Genomic DNA, 15158 nt, shown 5'->3' with positions numbered 1-15158 from the left:
AAACATATGTTAACATTGCCAAAGCAAGTGAGGTAGATAATAAACAAAAGTGAAATAAACAATAAAAATGTACAGTAAACATTACACTCACAGAAGTTCCAAAAGAAGAAAGACATTTCAAATGTCATATTATGTCTATATACAGTGTCGTAAAGATGTATTATTATTATTTCACCTTTATTTGACCAGGTAGGCTAGTCGAGAACACCTTTATTTAACCAGGTGGGCTAGTTGAACACCTTTATTTGACCAGGTAGGCTAGTCGAGAACAAGTTCTCATTTACAACTGCGACCTGGCCAAGATAAAGCAAAGCAGTTCGACACATATAACAACACAGAGTTGTTGGAGTAAATGGAGTACATGGAGTAAAACAAACATACAGTCAATAATACAGTAGAAAAATAAGTCTATATACAATGTGAGCAAATGAGGTGAGATAAGGGAGGTAAAGGCAATACATAGGCCATGGTGGCGAAGTAAATACAATATAGCAACTAAAACACTGGAATGGTTGATTTGACAGTAGGTGAGTGTGCAAAGTAGAAATACTGGGATGTAAATGAGCAAAATAAATAACTAAATACAGTAGGGGAAGAGGTAGTTGTTTGGGCTATTTATAGATGGGCTATGTACGGGTGCATTGATCTGTGAGCTGCTCTGACAGCTGGTGTTTAAAGCTAGTGAGGGAGATAAGTGTTTCCAGTTTCAGAGATTTTTGTAGTTCGTTCCAGTCATTGGCAGCAGAGAACTGGAAGGAGAGGCGGCCAAAGGAGGAATTGGCTTTGGGGGTGACCAGAGAGATATACCTGCTGGAGTGCGTGCTACAGGTGGGTGCTATGGTGACCAGCAAGCAGAGATAAGGCAGGGCTTTACCTAGCAGAGACCTGAGGATGACCTGGAGCCAGTGGGTTTGGCGACGAGTATGAAGCAAGGGCCAGCCAACGAGAGCGTACAGGTCGCAGTGGTGGGTAGTATATGGGGCTTTGGTGACAAAACGGATGGCACTGTGATAGACTGCATCCTATTTGTTGAGTAGGGTGTTGGAGGCTATTTTGTAAATGACATCGCTGAAGTCAAGGATCGGTAGGATGGTCAGTTTTACGAGGGTATGTTTGGCAGCATGAGTGAAGGATGCTTTGTTGCGAAATAGGAAGCTAATTCTAGATTTGACTTTGGATTGGAGATGTTTTATGTGAGTCTGGAAGGAGAGTTTACAGTCTAACCAGACACCTAGGTATTTGTAGTTGTCCACATATTCTAAGTCAGAACCGTCCAGAGTAGTGATGCTGGACTGGCAGGCAGGTGCAGGCAGCGATCGGTTGAAGAGCATGCATTTAGTTTTACTTGTATTTAAGAGCAGTTGGAAGCCACGGAAGGAGAGTTGTATGACATTGAAGCTTGTCTGGAGGGTTGTTAACACAGTGTCCAAAGAAGGGCCAGAAGTATACAGAATGGTGTCGTCTGTGTAGAGGTGGATCAGAGACTCACCAGCAGCAAGAGCGACATCATTGATATATACAGAGAAGAGAGTCGGCCCAAGAATTGAACCCTGTGGCACCCCCATAGAGACTGCCAGAGGCCCGGACAACAGGCCCTCAGATTTGACACACTGAACTCTGTCGCAGAAGTAGTTGGTGAACCAGGTGAGGCAATCATTTGAGAAACCAAGGCTGTTGAGTCACATCTGTTGATGTGCAAATGGTTAAAGTACAAAAGGGAAAATAAATAAACATAAATATGGGTTGAATTTACAAAGGTGTTTGTTCTTCCCTGGTTGCTCTTTTCTGGTGGCAAAAGGTCACAAATCTTGTAGCTGTGATGGCACACTGTGGTATTTCACCCAATAGATATTGGAGTTTGTCAAAATTGGATTTGTTTTTGAATTCTTCGTGGATCTGTGTAATCTGAGGAAAATATGTCTCTAATATGGTCATACATTTGGCAGGAGGTTAGGAAGTGCAGCTCAGTTTCCACCCCGTTTTGTGGGCAGTGTGCACATAGCCTGTCTTCTCTTGAGTGCCAGGTCTGCCTACTTTCTCAATAGCAATGTTCACTGAGTCTGTACATAGTCAAAGCTTTCCTTAAGTTTGGGTCAGTCACAGTAGTCAGGTATTCTGCCACTGTTTGGGGCCAAATAGCATTCTAGTTTGCTCAGTTTTTTTGTTAATTCTTTCCATGTGTCAAGTAATTATCTTTTAGTTTTCTCATAATTTGGTTGTGTCTAATTGTGTTGCTGTCCTGGGGCACTGTGGGGTCTGTTTGGGTTTGTGAACAGAGCCCCAGGACCAGCTTGCTAAGGGGACTCTTCTCCAGGTTCATCTTTCTGTAGGTGATGGCTTTGTTATGGAAGGTTTGGGAATCGCTTCCTTTTAGGTGATTGTATAATTTAATGGCTCTGTTCTGGATTTTGATAATTAGCGGGTATCGGTCTAATTCCGCTCTGCATGCATTATTTGGTGTTTTACGTTGTACACTGAGGATATTTTTTGCAGAATTCTGCATGCAGTCTCAGTTTGGTGTTTGTGAATTCTTGGTTGGTGAGTGGACCCCAGACCCTTTCTCTCTCTCTCTACCTCCATCTCTCTCTCTCTCTACCTCCGTCTCTCTCTCTCTCTACCTCCGTCTCTCTCCCTCTCCCATCTAACAGCCAACATAATTTGGACAGGCAATGTCAGAAATTATCTAGATATTATGGTACAATTTATCAGTAACATATTGGGGTAAACTACACATATTGGGGTATACACTAAACAACATGGATATTGACAGGAAATGGAAAACGCTGTTGTACATGTCGATCGAGATCTTTCCAAACATGCTCAAAGGGTGACATGTCTGGTGAGTATACAGACCATGGAAGAACTGGGCCATTTTCAGCTTCCAGGAATTGTGTACAGACCATTGCGACATGGGGCCATTCATTATCATGCTGAAACATGAGGTGATGGCGGTGGATGAATGGCATGACAATGGGCCTCAGGATCTCGTCACAGTATCTCTGTGCATTCAAATTTCCATTGATAAAAAGCAATTGTGTTCATTGTCCGTAGCTCATGCCTGCTCATAACATAACCGCACTGCCATCATGAGGCACTCTGTTCACAACATTGACATCAGCAAACCGCTCTCCACCCGACACCATACATGCTGTCTGCTATCTGTCCGGGACAGTTGAAACCAGGATTCAACCGTGAAGAGCACACAACTCCAGCATGCCAGTGGCCATCGAAGGTGAGCATTTGCCCACTGAAGTCGGTTACGACGCCAAACTGCAGTCAGGTCAAGACCCTGGTGAGGACGACGAGCACGCAGATGAGCTTCCCTGAGACGGTTTCTGACAGTTTGTGCAGAAATGTTTTGGTTGTGCAATCCCACAGTTTCATCAGCTGTCTGGGTAGTTGGTCTCAGACGATCCCGCAGGTGAAGAAGCCGGATGTGGAGGTCCTGGGCTGGCATGGTTACATGTGGTCTGCGGTTGTGAGGCCAGTTGGACATACTGCCAAATTCTCTAAAACAACATTGGAGGCGGCTTATTGTAGGAAAATTAACATTACATTCTCTGGCAACAACTCTGGTGGACATTCCTGCAGTCCGCATGCCAATTGCACACTCTCTCAAAACTTGACACATTTCTGGCATTGTGTTGTGTGACAAAACTGCACATTTTTAGAGTGGCCTTATTGTCCCCCAGCACAAGGTGGAGAAGCTGTTTAATCAGCTTCTTTATAAACCACACCTGTCAGGTGGATGGATTATATTAGGAGAACTGCTCACTAACAAAGATGAAAAAAATAAAAAAATTGTCCACAAAATATGAGAGAAATGAGCTTTTTGTGCATATGGAACATTTCTGAGAATATTTCAGCTCGTGAAAAATGGGATCAACACTTGTTGCGTTTATGTTTTTGTTCAGTATAAAAGTGTCAACCCCTTTAACTGTTGTATGGCACAATATATTTAAATATTTCACTCTTCTTACAATTTTGCAATTCCGAAGTTGTACGTAACATATTTTGTACCATCAGAAGTCATATTAGCCAAGCTCAACCAATATCCATCCATTTTATCACGTCCATGTTTGCATTTGATGGGATCCCAAAAAGTTTCCCTATATTCTATATATGTCGTAGTCTGAATCAAAGTGTTTATTTCAAGTCTCAAGGTGGCAGCCACCCAGTGTTAACATCGATGTCATTCTCTAACCATAGACTCCAATGTTGTCAGGCAACAAGAGTTTCCCATTTCATAGTGTAAATCAAACCCTGCGGCGGTTTTATGAGCCAATGACCAACGTAATGTTTCCTACAGCTGTTTAACACAGTATGCTAGATGATGAAATACTGATAAGATGATATATTTCCAGAAAATAATTGCCCAATATGCTCCTTAATAAAGTTATTCTCTTCTTCACTGTTTTTGGGGGGTTTACTTTAGTCTACACAAAGTTCACAGTATCAAAGAGACCCAAACATTTCCTTTCACTTTCAATGGATTTTTCCTCCATTGTCAAATTCTGAATTATAGATTAAATTGCAACCAGTAAAAATGGGGAAAAAAACCTCCCCCTCACGTTTTTAAAGTGTGAAATGCTTTTTTTGGGAAACATAGGCGCAACATATCTTACTGGAAGAGTCTCTTTTCATGAGGTGAGAGAAAGGCTGCTTTGTCTCTCCAGGCTGTCTCTGCATGGCCACCGTGACCCTTGACCCTACTCGACCCTTGACCCTACTCGACCCGAGTCGGAAGCTCCTGTTGGGTGAAGAGACCGGCGACCACACAGGAGCAGCACCACCTAGTCTCACAACAACCCCTGTTCAGTTCACTCTTCCCCTTCATTACTCTCTCTCCATTCCATCTGTTCATCTGTAACTCAACACTCAATCACCTATCTTTACTCCCCCAAAACAGATCTGAAGGTTTATGCTCGATACCACAACTTCCCAGAGCTCAGTCTGAACACAGATCCTATTAAATTACAGTCTGGCTGGCTAGCTAACAAACATACTGTGCAGATGTACCTACAAATGCATTGATTAAAGATCCAATGCAGCTGTTATTATCTCAATATCCAATCATTTCTGGGTAACAATTAAGTACCTTAGCGTGATTGCTTTCACTTCAAATGTTAAAAAATAAACAAAAATAGCTTTTAGCAAGGACTGACTAGGCGTGGTCTGATTGGGGAGGGGAAAACTGAAAACTAGTTGTTATTGGCTGAGTGGTTTGAAACTCTCTTTCTTATTGGTCTATAAACTAATTGACTGCTTGGTGATGTCACCAGGAAGGCCAAAAGTCCATCCCACCAGTCTTTTCAAACAGCTCTTACACTAAAAGGGAATTATCATCATTTTCACAACTTCACACTATTATTCTATTTGACATTTTATTCATTTAGCAGATGCTCTTATCCAGAGTGACTGACAGATAATGCATTTTAAGATAGCTAGGTGGGACAGCCACATATCACCTTCATAGTAAGTACATTTTCAAATGAAGCATGTGTTTTGTTAGTCCACCAGATCAGGGGCAGTAGGGATGACCAGGGATATTCTCTTGATAAGTGCGTGAATTAGGCAATTTTCTAAATATAATGAGTACTTTTGGGTGTCCGGGGAAATGTATGGAGTAGAAATTACATTATTCTCTTCAGGAATGTAGTGAAGTAAAAGTGGTACTTTATAGTATTTTTTACTTAACCTCTACGGCATCGGTGACACTACCCCAGGACGGTTGAGCTAACGTAGGCTAATGTGATTAGCATGACGTTGTAAGTAACAAGAACATTTCCCAGGACATAGACATATCTGATATGGGCAGAAAGCTTAAATTCTTGTTAATCTAACTGCACTGTCCAATTTACAGTAGCTATTACAGTGAAATAGTACCATGATATTGTTTGAGAAGAGTGCACAGTTATGAACTTGAAAATGTATCAATAAACCAATTAGGCACATTTGGGTAGACTTAATTAAAAATGTTTAACAGAAATACAATGGTTCATTGGATCAGTCTAAAACTTCACATACACTGCTGCCGTCTAGTGGCCAAAATCTAAATTGCACCTGGGCTGGAGTAATACATGATGGCCTTTCTCTTGCATTTCAAAGATGATGGTACAAAAAATTACAAAAGAACGGTTGTTTTTTCTTTGTATTATCTTTGTATGATTGTATGATTCTCCTACATTCCTTTCACATTTCCACAACCTTCAAAGCATTTCCTTTCAAATGGTACCAAGAATATGCATATCCTTGCTTCAGGGCCTGAGCTACAGGCAGTTAGACTTGGGTATGTCATTTTAGGCGAAAATTGAAAAAAACAGTCTGATCCTTAAAAGGTTTTTAAGTACTTTACACCACTGTACTACAGGGATTTCTTGAAGAGCTTTGGTCTGAAAACACAGAGCTTTGTTTACTATCATGTATCATGTGACATTAGCTCAGAGGATATGTTAATGAAGAGCTGCACGGTACAAAGCGTGTTATTATAGGCCAAGAAGACTTCAAGGGAACTGGGCCAGCCCTCTGTCTCACTCACTGTGAGCAACCACTTAGAAGCCACATGCATAACGCCCACTTCCTGTCAAATACAAACAAGCAGACACGACCAGGTACGAGCCCGTCCGGAATCACTGATGTTTTGGTTTGACTTTGTACATTGGCTAAGAATTGGGACAAAGAAATACAAATATCTGTCTTTGGAACATGACCTAAGGTAATTTAGAAGCACATCTCGACCCCAAAAAAACATGCACTGGTAAACATGGAATAGTGTTTGCTCTCAGGTTAGGTCCTAAATACCACCTTATTCCCCTAAATAGTGTACTTGGCCTGAAGAAAAGAAGTTCACTATATAGGGAATAGGGTGCCATTAGGACGTGACCTCAGAGGTACATGGTAAAGTCAAGAATCAACCAACAAAGTGTTCACCTAAATCACATAGCAATATCTATCAATATATACTGAACACAAATATAAAAACAACAATTTCAAAGATTTTACTGAGATAAAGTTCATATGAGGAAAATCCTAATCTATAGATTTCACATGACTGGGCAGGGGTGCAGCCAAGAGTGGTCCTTGGAGGAATAGGCTTACCCACTGGGGAGCCAGAACTAGCCAATCAGAATATGTTTTTCTGGACAAAAGGGCTTTACTACAGACAGAAATACTCCTCAGCACCCACCCAATGACGATTCCGCAGGTGAAGAAGCCGGATGTGGAGGCCCACGGCTGGCGTGAGGCCGGTTGGACATGCTGCCAAATTCTCTATAACGACATTGTAGGCAGCTTATGGTAGAGAAATGAACATTCAATTCTCTGGCATCAGCTCTGGTGGACATTCCTGCTGTCAGCATGCCAATTGCACACTCCCTCATATCTTGACACATACAGTATGTGGCATTGACAAAACTGCACATTTTAGAGTGGCCCTTAATTGACCCCAGCACAAGGTGCACCTGTGTAATGATCATGCTGTTTAATCAGCTTCTTGATATGCCACATCTGTCAGGTGGATGGATTATCTTGACAAAGGAGAAATGTTCACTAACAGGGATGTAAACAAGTTGTGCACAAAATTAGAGAAATAAGCTTTTTGTGCCTATGGAATATTTCTGCGATTTTTGGATTTCAGCTCCTGAAACATGGGACCAACAATTTACATGATGCATATATATTTTTGTTCAGTGTAACATTGTATTAGTTAAGAGTTGGAAAAGTGGTCTCATCTAAAGGCTACAGTGCATTCAGAAAGTATTCAGACCCCTTCCCTTTTTCCACCTTTAGTTACATTACAGCCTTATTCTAAAATGGAGCATTCAGACCCTTTGCTATGAGACTTGAAATTGTGCTCAGGTGCACCCCGTTCCCATTGATCATCCTTGAGGTGTTTCTACAACTTGATTGGAGTCCACCTGTGGTAAATTCAATTGATTGAACATTATTTGGAAATGCACTCACCTGTCTATATACGGTCCCACAGTTGACAGTGAATGTCAGAGCAAAGACCAAGCCATGAGGTTGAAGGAATTGTCCGTAAAGCTCAGAGACAGGATTGTGCCGAGGCACAGATCTGGGGAAGGGTACCAAAACATTTCTTCAGCATTGAAGGTCCCCACGAACACAGTGGCCTCCATCATTCTTAAATGGAAGAAGTTTGGAACCACCAAGACTCTTCCTAGAGCTGGCCGCCCGGCCAAACTGAGCAATCGGGGAGAAGGGCCTTGGTCAGAGAGGTGCCCAAGAACTCAATGGTCACTCAGACAGAGCACCAGAGTTCCTCTGTGGAGATGGGAGAACCTTAGAAGGGCAACCATCTATGCAGCATTCCACCAAATCAGGCCTTTATGGTAGAGTGGTCAGGCGGAAGCCGCTCCTCAGTAAAAGGAACATGACAGCCTGCTTGGAGTTTACCAAAAGGCACCTAAAGGATGCTTAGACCATAAGAAACAAGATTATCTTGTCCGATGAAACCAAGATTGAACTCCTTGGCCTGAATGCCAAACATCACGTCTGCAGGAAACCTGGCACCATCGCTACGGTGAAGCAGGGACTGGGAGACTAGTCAGGACTGAGGGAAAGATTAACTGAGCAAAGTACAGGGAGATCCTTGATGAAAACCTGCTCCGGAGCATTCAGGACCTGAGACTGGGGCGAAGGTTAATCTTCTACCAGGACAATGACTCTAAGCACATAGCCAAGACAACAAAGGAGTGGCTTCAGAACTAGTCTCTGAATGTCCTTGAGTTGCCCAGACAGATCCGGACTTGAACCAGAACGAACATCTCAGGAGAGACCTGAAAATAGCTGTGCAGCAACGCTCCCTGTACAACCTGACAGATCTTGAGGAGATCTGCAGAGAAGAATGGGAGAAACTCCCCAAATACAGGTGTGCTAAGCTTGTAACGCCATGCCCAAGAAAACTCTAGGTTATAATCACTGCCAAAGGTGCTTCAACAAAGTCCCGAGTAAAAGGTCTGTTTTTAATTTTGAATAAATTAACACAATTTATAGAATGTTTTTGCTTTGTCATGATGGGGTTTTGTGATGTCATAATGAATGTATTATGTGTAGATTGATGAGGAAACTTTTCATCTGTGTTTTTAGGGCAGTAGTAGCAGTTCATTTATTATAGCTGCTTGTCCAGCTAAACCATTCATGTTTTCTCAGCAGTAATATTGCAACAGTATAGACGATGTTGGTAGGACCATATCACCTCCACCCTACCTGACACCCTTGACCCACTCCAATTTGCTTACCGCCCAAATAGGTCCACAGACGATGCAATCTCAACCACACTGCACACTGCCCTAACCCATCTGGACAAGAGGAATACCTATGTGAGAATGCTATTCATCGACTACAGCTCGGCATTCAACACCATAGTACCCTCCAAGCTCGTCATCAAGCTCGAGACCCTGGGTCTCGACCCCGCCCTGTGCAACTGGATACTTGACTTCCTGACGGGCCGCCCCCAGGTGGTGAGGGTAGGCAACAACATCTCCTCCCCGCTGATCCTCAACACTGGGGCCCCACAAGGGTGCGTTCTGAGCCCTCTCCTGTACTCCCTGTTCACCCACGACTGCGTGGCCATGCACGCCTCCAACTCAATCATCAAATTTGCGGACGACACAACAGTGGTAGGCTTGATTACCAACAACGACGAGACGGCCTACAGGGAGGAGGTGAGGGCCCTCGGAGTGTGGTGTCAGGAAAATAACCTCACACTCAACGTCAACAAAACTAAGGAGATGATTGTGGACTTCAGGAAACAGCAGAGGGAACACCCCCCCATCCACATCGATGGAACAGTAGTGGAGAGGGTAGCAAGTTTTAAGTTCCTCGGCATACACATCACAGACAAACTGAATTGGTCCACTCACACAGACAGCATCGTGAGGAAGGCGCAGCAGCGCCTCTTCAACCTCAGGAGGCTGAAGAAATTCGGCTTGTCACCAAAAGCACTCACAAACTTCTACAGATGCACAATCGAGAGCATCCTGGCGGGCTGTATCACCGCCTGGTATGGCAACTGCACCGCCCTCAACCGGAAGGCTCTCCAGAGGGTAGTGAGGTCTGCACAACGCATCACCGGGGGCAAACTACCTGCCCTCAAGGACACCTACACCACCCGATGCTACAGGAAGGCCATAAAGATCATCAAGGACATCAATCACCCGAGCCACTGCCTGTTCACCCCGCTGCCATCCAGAAGGCGAGGTCAGTACAGGTGCATCAAAGCTGGGACCGAGAGACTGAAAAACAGCTTCTATCTCAAGGCCATCAGACTGTTAAACAGCCACCACTAACATTGAGTGGCTACTGCCAACACACTGTCAATGACACTGACTCTACTCCAGCCACTTTAATCATGGGAATTGATGGGAAATGATGTAAATATATCACTAGCCACTTTAAACAATGCTACCTTATATAATGTTACTTACCCTACATTGTTCATCTCATATGCATACGTTGATACTGTACTCTATATCATCGACTGCATCCTTATGTAATACATGTATCACTAGCCACTTTAACTATGCCACTTGGTTTACATACTTATCTCATATGTATATACTGTACTCGATATCATCTACTGTATCTTGCCTATGCTGCTCTGTACCATCACTCATTCATATATCCTTATGTACATATTCTTTATCCCCTTACACTGTGTATGACAGTAGTTTTTTTTGGAATTGTTAGTTAGATTACTTGCTCGTTATTACTGCATTGTCGGAACTAGAAGCACAAGCATTTCGCTACACTCGCATTAACATCTGCTAACCATGTGTATGTGACAAATAAAATTTGATTTGATTTGATTTGATTTGATTTGATTAGAGTTAAAGCCATGGTATGAGCAGTGGGCTCCTGGATGAAGTACAGATCTAGGATCAGCTTCCTCTTCCCCTAAACTGACCCAAGATCAGCATCTAGGGGCAACTTCACCCAACTCCAGTGTGGTGTGGTGGAACAGGCGGTTCCTCATCTAACCTGTGATGAGACTGGACACCAGCAAGGGAAGCACCAGCATCTGCAGCATCCTCATCAGCAGCTCTCCAGGAAATGAGAAATACTTCACCTCGCGGTAGGTCATCTTGTACGGCCGCAGTGCAAATCCCAGCCCTATACCTGTCAAATAAAATAAACAACCCTCATCTATATAATAGTCTGACTGGAACAGATGCATGCAATTATCCATCCACAATAATCCCACAGATGTATATCTCGTTAAAGAGATCTACACTGAGTGGACAAAACATTAGGAACACCTACTACCATACCCTGTTCAAAGGCACTTATATGTTTTGTCTAGCCCATTCACCCTCTGGATGGCACACATACACAATCCATGTCTCAAATGTTTCAAGGCTTAAAAATTCTTCTTTAACCTGTCTCCTCCTCTTCATTTACACTGATTAAAGTGGATTTAACATCAATAAGGGATCATAGCTTTCACTTGGATTCACCTGGTCAGTCTATATCATGGAGAGAACATGTTTTGTCCACTCAGTGTATATGTGATTGAAAAAAGGCTTCCGTTTGTACGAAAACTCCTAACACAAGTTGAGGATATGTCCCAAATGACACCCTATTTCGCCTATATAGTGCACTACTTTTGACCAGAGCCTACGGTCGTAGTGCACAATATAAGGTATAGGGTGTGATTTGGACCACTCTATTAGTGTGATCCTGAATTTCAACATGACTCCAGGTGGCAGGGTTAAGGTTCAGGAAAGGAGGAGCAGGCACTTCAATTGACCCTTTCTCTGGGGGGCTGTGTGTGGAATTCTATCACAGAGCTTTTCCCGGCTATGATCCTGCTGGGATAGGCTAAGGGGTTAATGGGTAGAGGTTAGAGGTTAGAGGTTAGTGAAGGGTTCCTCCACTCACTTCATCTGACTCGCCATTATTCTTCCCTGGGAGCATGAAGGCATGGTGGGAAGTTACACTGCTATCAGATGCCTTGATGTCACAGCAGATTATCAATCGTGACCAAATTCTCCCATTTTGTATGATGTGAGAAGGAGAATATGAAAACATTGATTCTAAGTGGATACCAACCTTCAACACAATGCATTTTCAAATTTTGTTAAACGAAATCTAATAATGTGTTTGTGTGTGTGTGTGTGTGTGTGTGTGTGTGTGTGTATTTGTGAGTGCATGTGTAAGAGAGAGAGAGAGAAAGAGAAAGAGAGAGAAAGAGAAAGAGATGAGGAATATGAAGAAATTAATACCAACTCTGTTCATCCTGGCCATTTCTCATTTCTCAAACTAAAAGGCTTAAAGACACAACACTTGCCGATGATGACCGCAGCGACAGTGAAGATCACAAAGGCGTTTCTGCGGAAGAAACCCTTGATGTCATCCTTAGTGACACTCTCCACCCTCTGCACAGCCTTCAGGGAACGGGACTGGAGGCCATCGCGGATCTGTCTGACTCGGCTTCGGGCCTGCGGGTTCTCCCCATTGCTCTTGGTCATAGTTGCTGGTAGTGCTGTTGCTGGTACCACTATATTCCCAACACCTGTGAGGACCTATAGATCCTGATGCTGTGTCCGGCTCCCCACACTGGTCTTAGAGCTGAGATGAGACAATCTGGGGAGGGAAGGAGGGTGGAAAATGTAAGAGAAGAAGAGGGCTATAATATGTATTTGTTTAATTCATGTTTTATTGTCACATACGCCAGATAGGTGCAGTGAAATGCATTGTTTTACTGGTTCAGCCACCCCTGGAGCAAATTAGGGTTAAGTGCTTTGCTCAAGGCACATCCACAGATTTTTCATCTTGTCAGTTCGGGTAATCAAACCAGCAACTTTCAGTTACTGCCACCTCAAATCATCACACTTACCAACCACAATCTCTGGACCAAAACCTGGTGCAAAGCCCACCAGTGGAAATGTACCATAATGATCCATTGAAAAATCCCTATTAAGTATCAGACAACTAAAACCCCCAAACTGTACAGTGTGTAGACCTACACGTTCCAATGATAATCACAAGTTAAACTCTCAAGGGGCAAGTGGGAATGAACAGAAAGAAAAGGGGAACTTTCCCAAAAAAACATCAAATGACATGGATTGGATAATATTTTCACAGAAAGTAAGTCATATAACCTAAAGAAAGTCATCTATCTATTGCCATCGATCTGATTGCCAATAATTGACTTTTAGATTTCAGGTTTAGGTGAACATCTGTGATATATACTGTATGTACGTATACAAAATATATAAAATAAAGATGAATATATCTGAACTGAAAATATAAGGAATACAGACAAGTTCTTTATGCAGTAGCTGTTGTAGTGTAGGAGCCAGCCTGGTCTCATAGACTAGACGTAACAGAGTAAATTTAAATCCGAGATGCTGAAATTAGCATAATATGTTATCTTTGGTATGGTTACATAAGACAGACGGTTACATGTAACGAACGTCTAGCAATGCAAAGGTTGCATGTTTCGAACCCTAACCTTAGCCCTAGCCTAGCTAACGTTAGCTACCCAGCTAACATTAGTCACAACTATTTGAAATTCGTGGCATTTCATACGTTTTACAAATTCGTAATATATTGTACAAATTGTGATTCGCAACATGATATAAGAAATGGATGATGGACATTCAAAAATTAAGACATACCATAGTAAACGTAACATATCATGCAAATTGGAGTTTTCTTGATTTACTTTTACTATGTTACGTCTACCCCTGAGTCCAGGTTGGCTACATTGCTCAGGGCTACAATGAAACAACATAGAACTGAAGGAAGCAAAACTCCACTGCCTTAGTAATGCCACATGTGGAATCACAGAATGTTTTTGTTCAGTCTGAGCTGCCAGATAGTGAGTAATCAATAGAAAGCAACCAATAGTGAACTGCCAGATAGTGAGTAACCAATAGAAAGCAACCAATAGTGAACTGCCACATAGTGACTAACCAATAGTGAGGTATGAGTAAACAGTAGCACACAGCCAGTGGTTCAGTCAGATAAACACATTTTAAAAAGTGTGAAGAGAGTTGCTACTGTACCTTTAAACTTTGGGATACCTTCCTTTAGGGAGTCATTTCTTGGCCTTTGCAGGGTTATTTGGGGTAAATCTCAGTCAATAAACAACAGAGAAGTGTAGCTCTTTAAGTCGGATCTGGTACAACCAGTGCGGGAGAGGAGGGAGAGAGGGAATGAGGGAGAGAGGGAATGAAAGGGCCAGTGAGCAAATGGAGGGAGGAGGTGCAGAAAACTCTCTCACACGCTGGAGGCTCACTGAAGAGGGAGGAGATTTTAATCTTCTCCAAGGAACACCTCCCTTTCAGACAGAGGGGCTTGAGGGAATAATGAGGTTTTGCCACAGCAGGGAAAAAGAGGCCTTCTTAATTTTCTTCTTTCACATGCTTTTCAAGCTTCGTCTGTTCAGCTTGATTAGACATGAAAAAGCAGAATCAGACACGAGACCAACAGCTGTGCTATAGCCATCTAAAATATGGACGGAGCTTCCTTTTGTCGCTTCCTCCCAAATTCCAGAAGGAACCATCAAACCGTTATGACATATGACAGTTATGACATAGGCATTGTAATGATTAGAATGCTGCTGTTCCTGCCTCCCGAGTGGCGCTACACATTGTCGCTACACATCTTCCTCCCAAATTCCAAGAAGATGACTCCCTCAGTCATGTGTAGTTGTGTTGATATTTGATATCCAGTTTGACCGTATGCTAGAAAACTCAGAATCAAGTGTAAGAGTCCAAGCAAATATTGACTGTGTTGCTGTGGTTTTATGCAACTTTACACTGAAAGAAACACAGGCCTAAAATATACAGTCAGATAGTAAAATAATCATTGCGACGGACTTGAGGGCCAAAGCTCAAACCACTAGGCTACTTGCCGTCCCCATATGACTTACAACCTTGCAAATGAATAAAAAATAAAAAAACATTGGTAAGAGGGAAAATAATTGGCTGTGACGGTACAATACAATACAATACATATGCTCTTTCTAGACTACTGGATACTGCATCTCCAAACGTACACATGCCTACGGAACAAATACACAGTAAGTCAAGGCAGTGACATAACAACATTGGCAGCGTTGAACAGCTAATCTGTTCTATTTAACATTTCTCCTGATGTCCCCGGACCCTCGTCGTCTCAGTGGAGAA

General features: G+C 42.7%; 1 protein-coding gene across 1 annotated transcript in view; it reads right to left on the bottom strand.

Annotated features, from left to right (window-relative positions):
• slc1a3a (solute carrier family 1 member 3a) overlaps nucleotides 1-14227 on the bottom strand; it is a 33663-nt gene extending 19436 nt beyond the window's left edge. The window contains exons 1-3 of the mRNA XM_024415174.2: nucleotides 14034-14227; nucleotides 12311-12606; nucleotides 11002-11139 (exon numbers count right to left, since the gene is read on the bottom strand). Of these exons, the coding sequence (XP_024270942.1) occupies nucleotides 11002-11139; nucleotides 12311-12491 (319 nt within the window). The 5' untranslated portion in view covers nucleotides 12492-12606; nucleotides 14034-14227. The remainder of the gene's footprint in view (nucleotides 1-11001; nucleotides 11140-12310; nucleotides 12607-14033) is intronic.
• Nucleotides 14228-15158: the final 931 nt, after the last annotated feature.

This window comes from Oncorhynchus tshawytscha, linkage group LG04 (genome assembly GCF_018296145.1).
Source record: "Oncorhynchus tshawytscha isolate Ot180627B linkage group LG04, Otsh_v2.0, whole genome shotgun sequence".
Lineage (NCBI taxonomy): Eukaryota > Metazoa > Chordata > Actinopteri > Salmoniformes > Salmonidae > Oncorhynchus > Oncorhynchus tshawytscha.
Note: the sequence above shows the minus strand (reverse complement) of the source record. Positions and strands in the feature narration are given on the sequence as shown.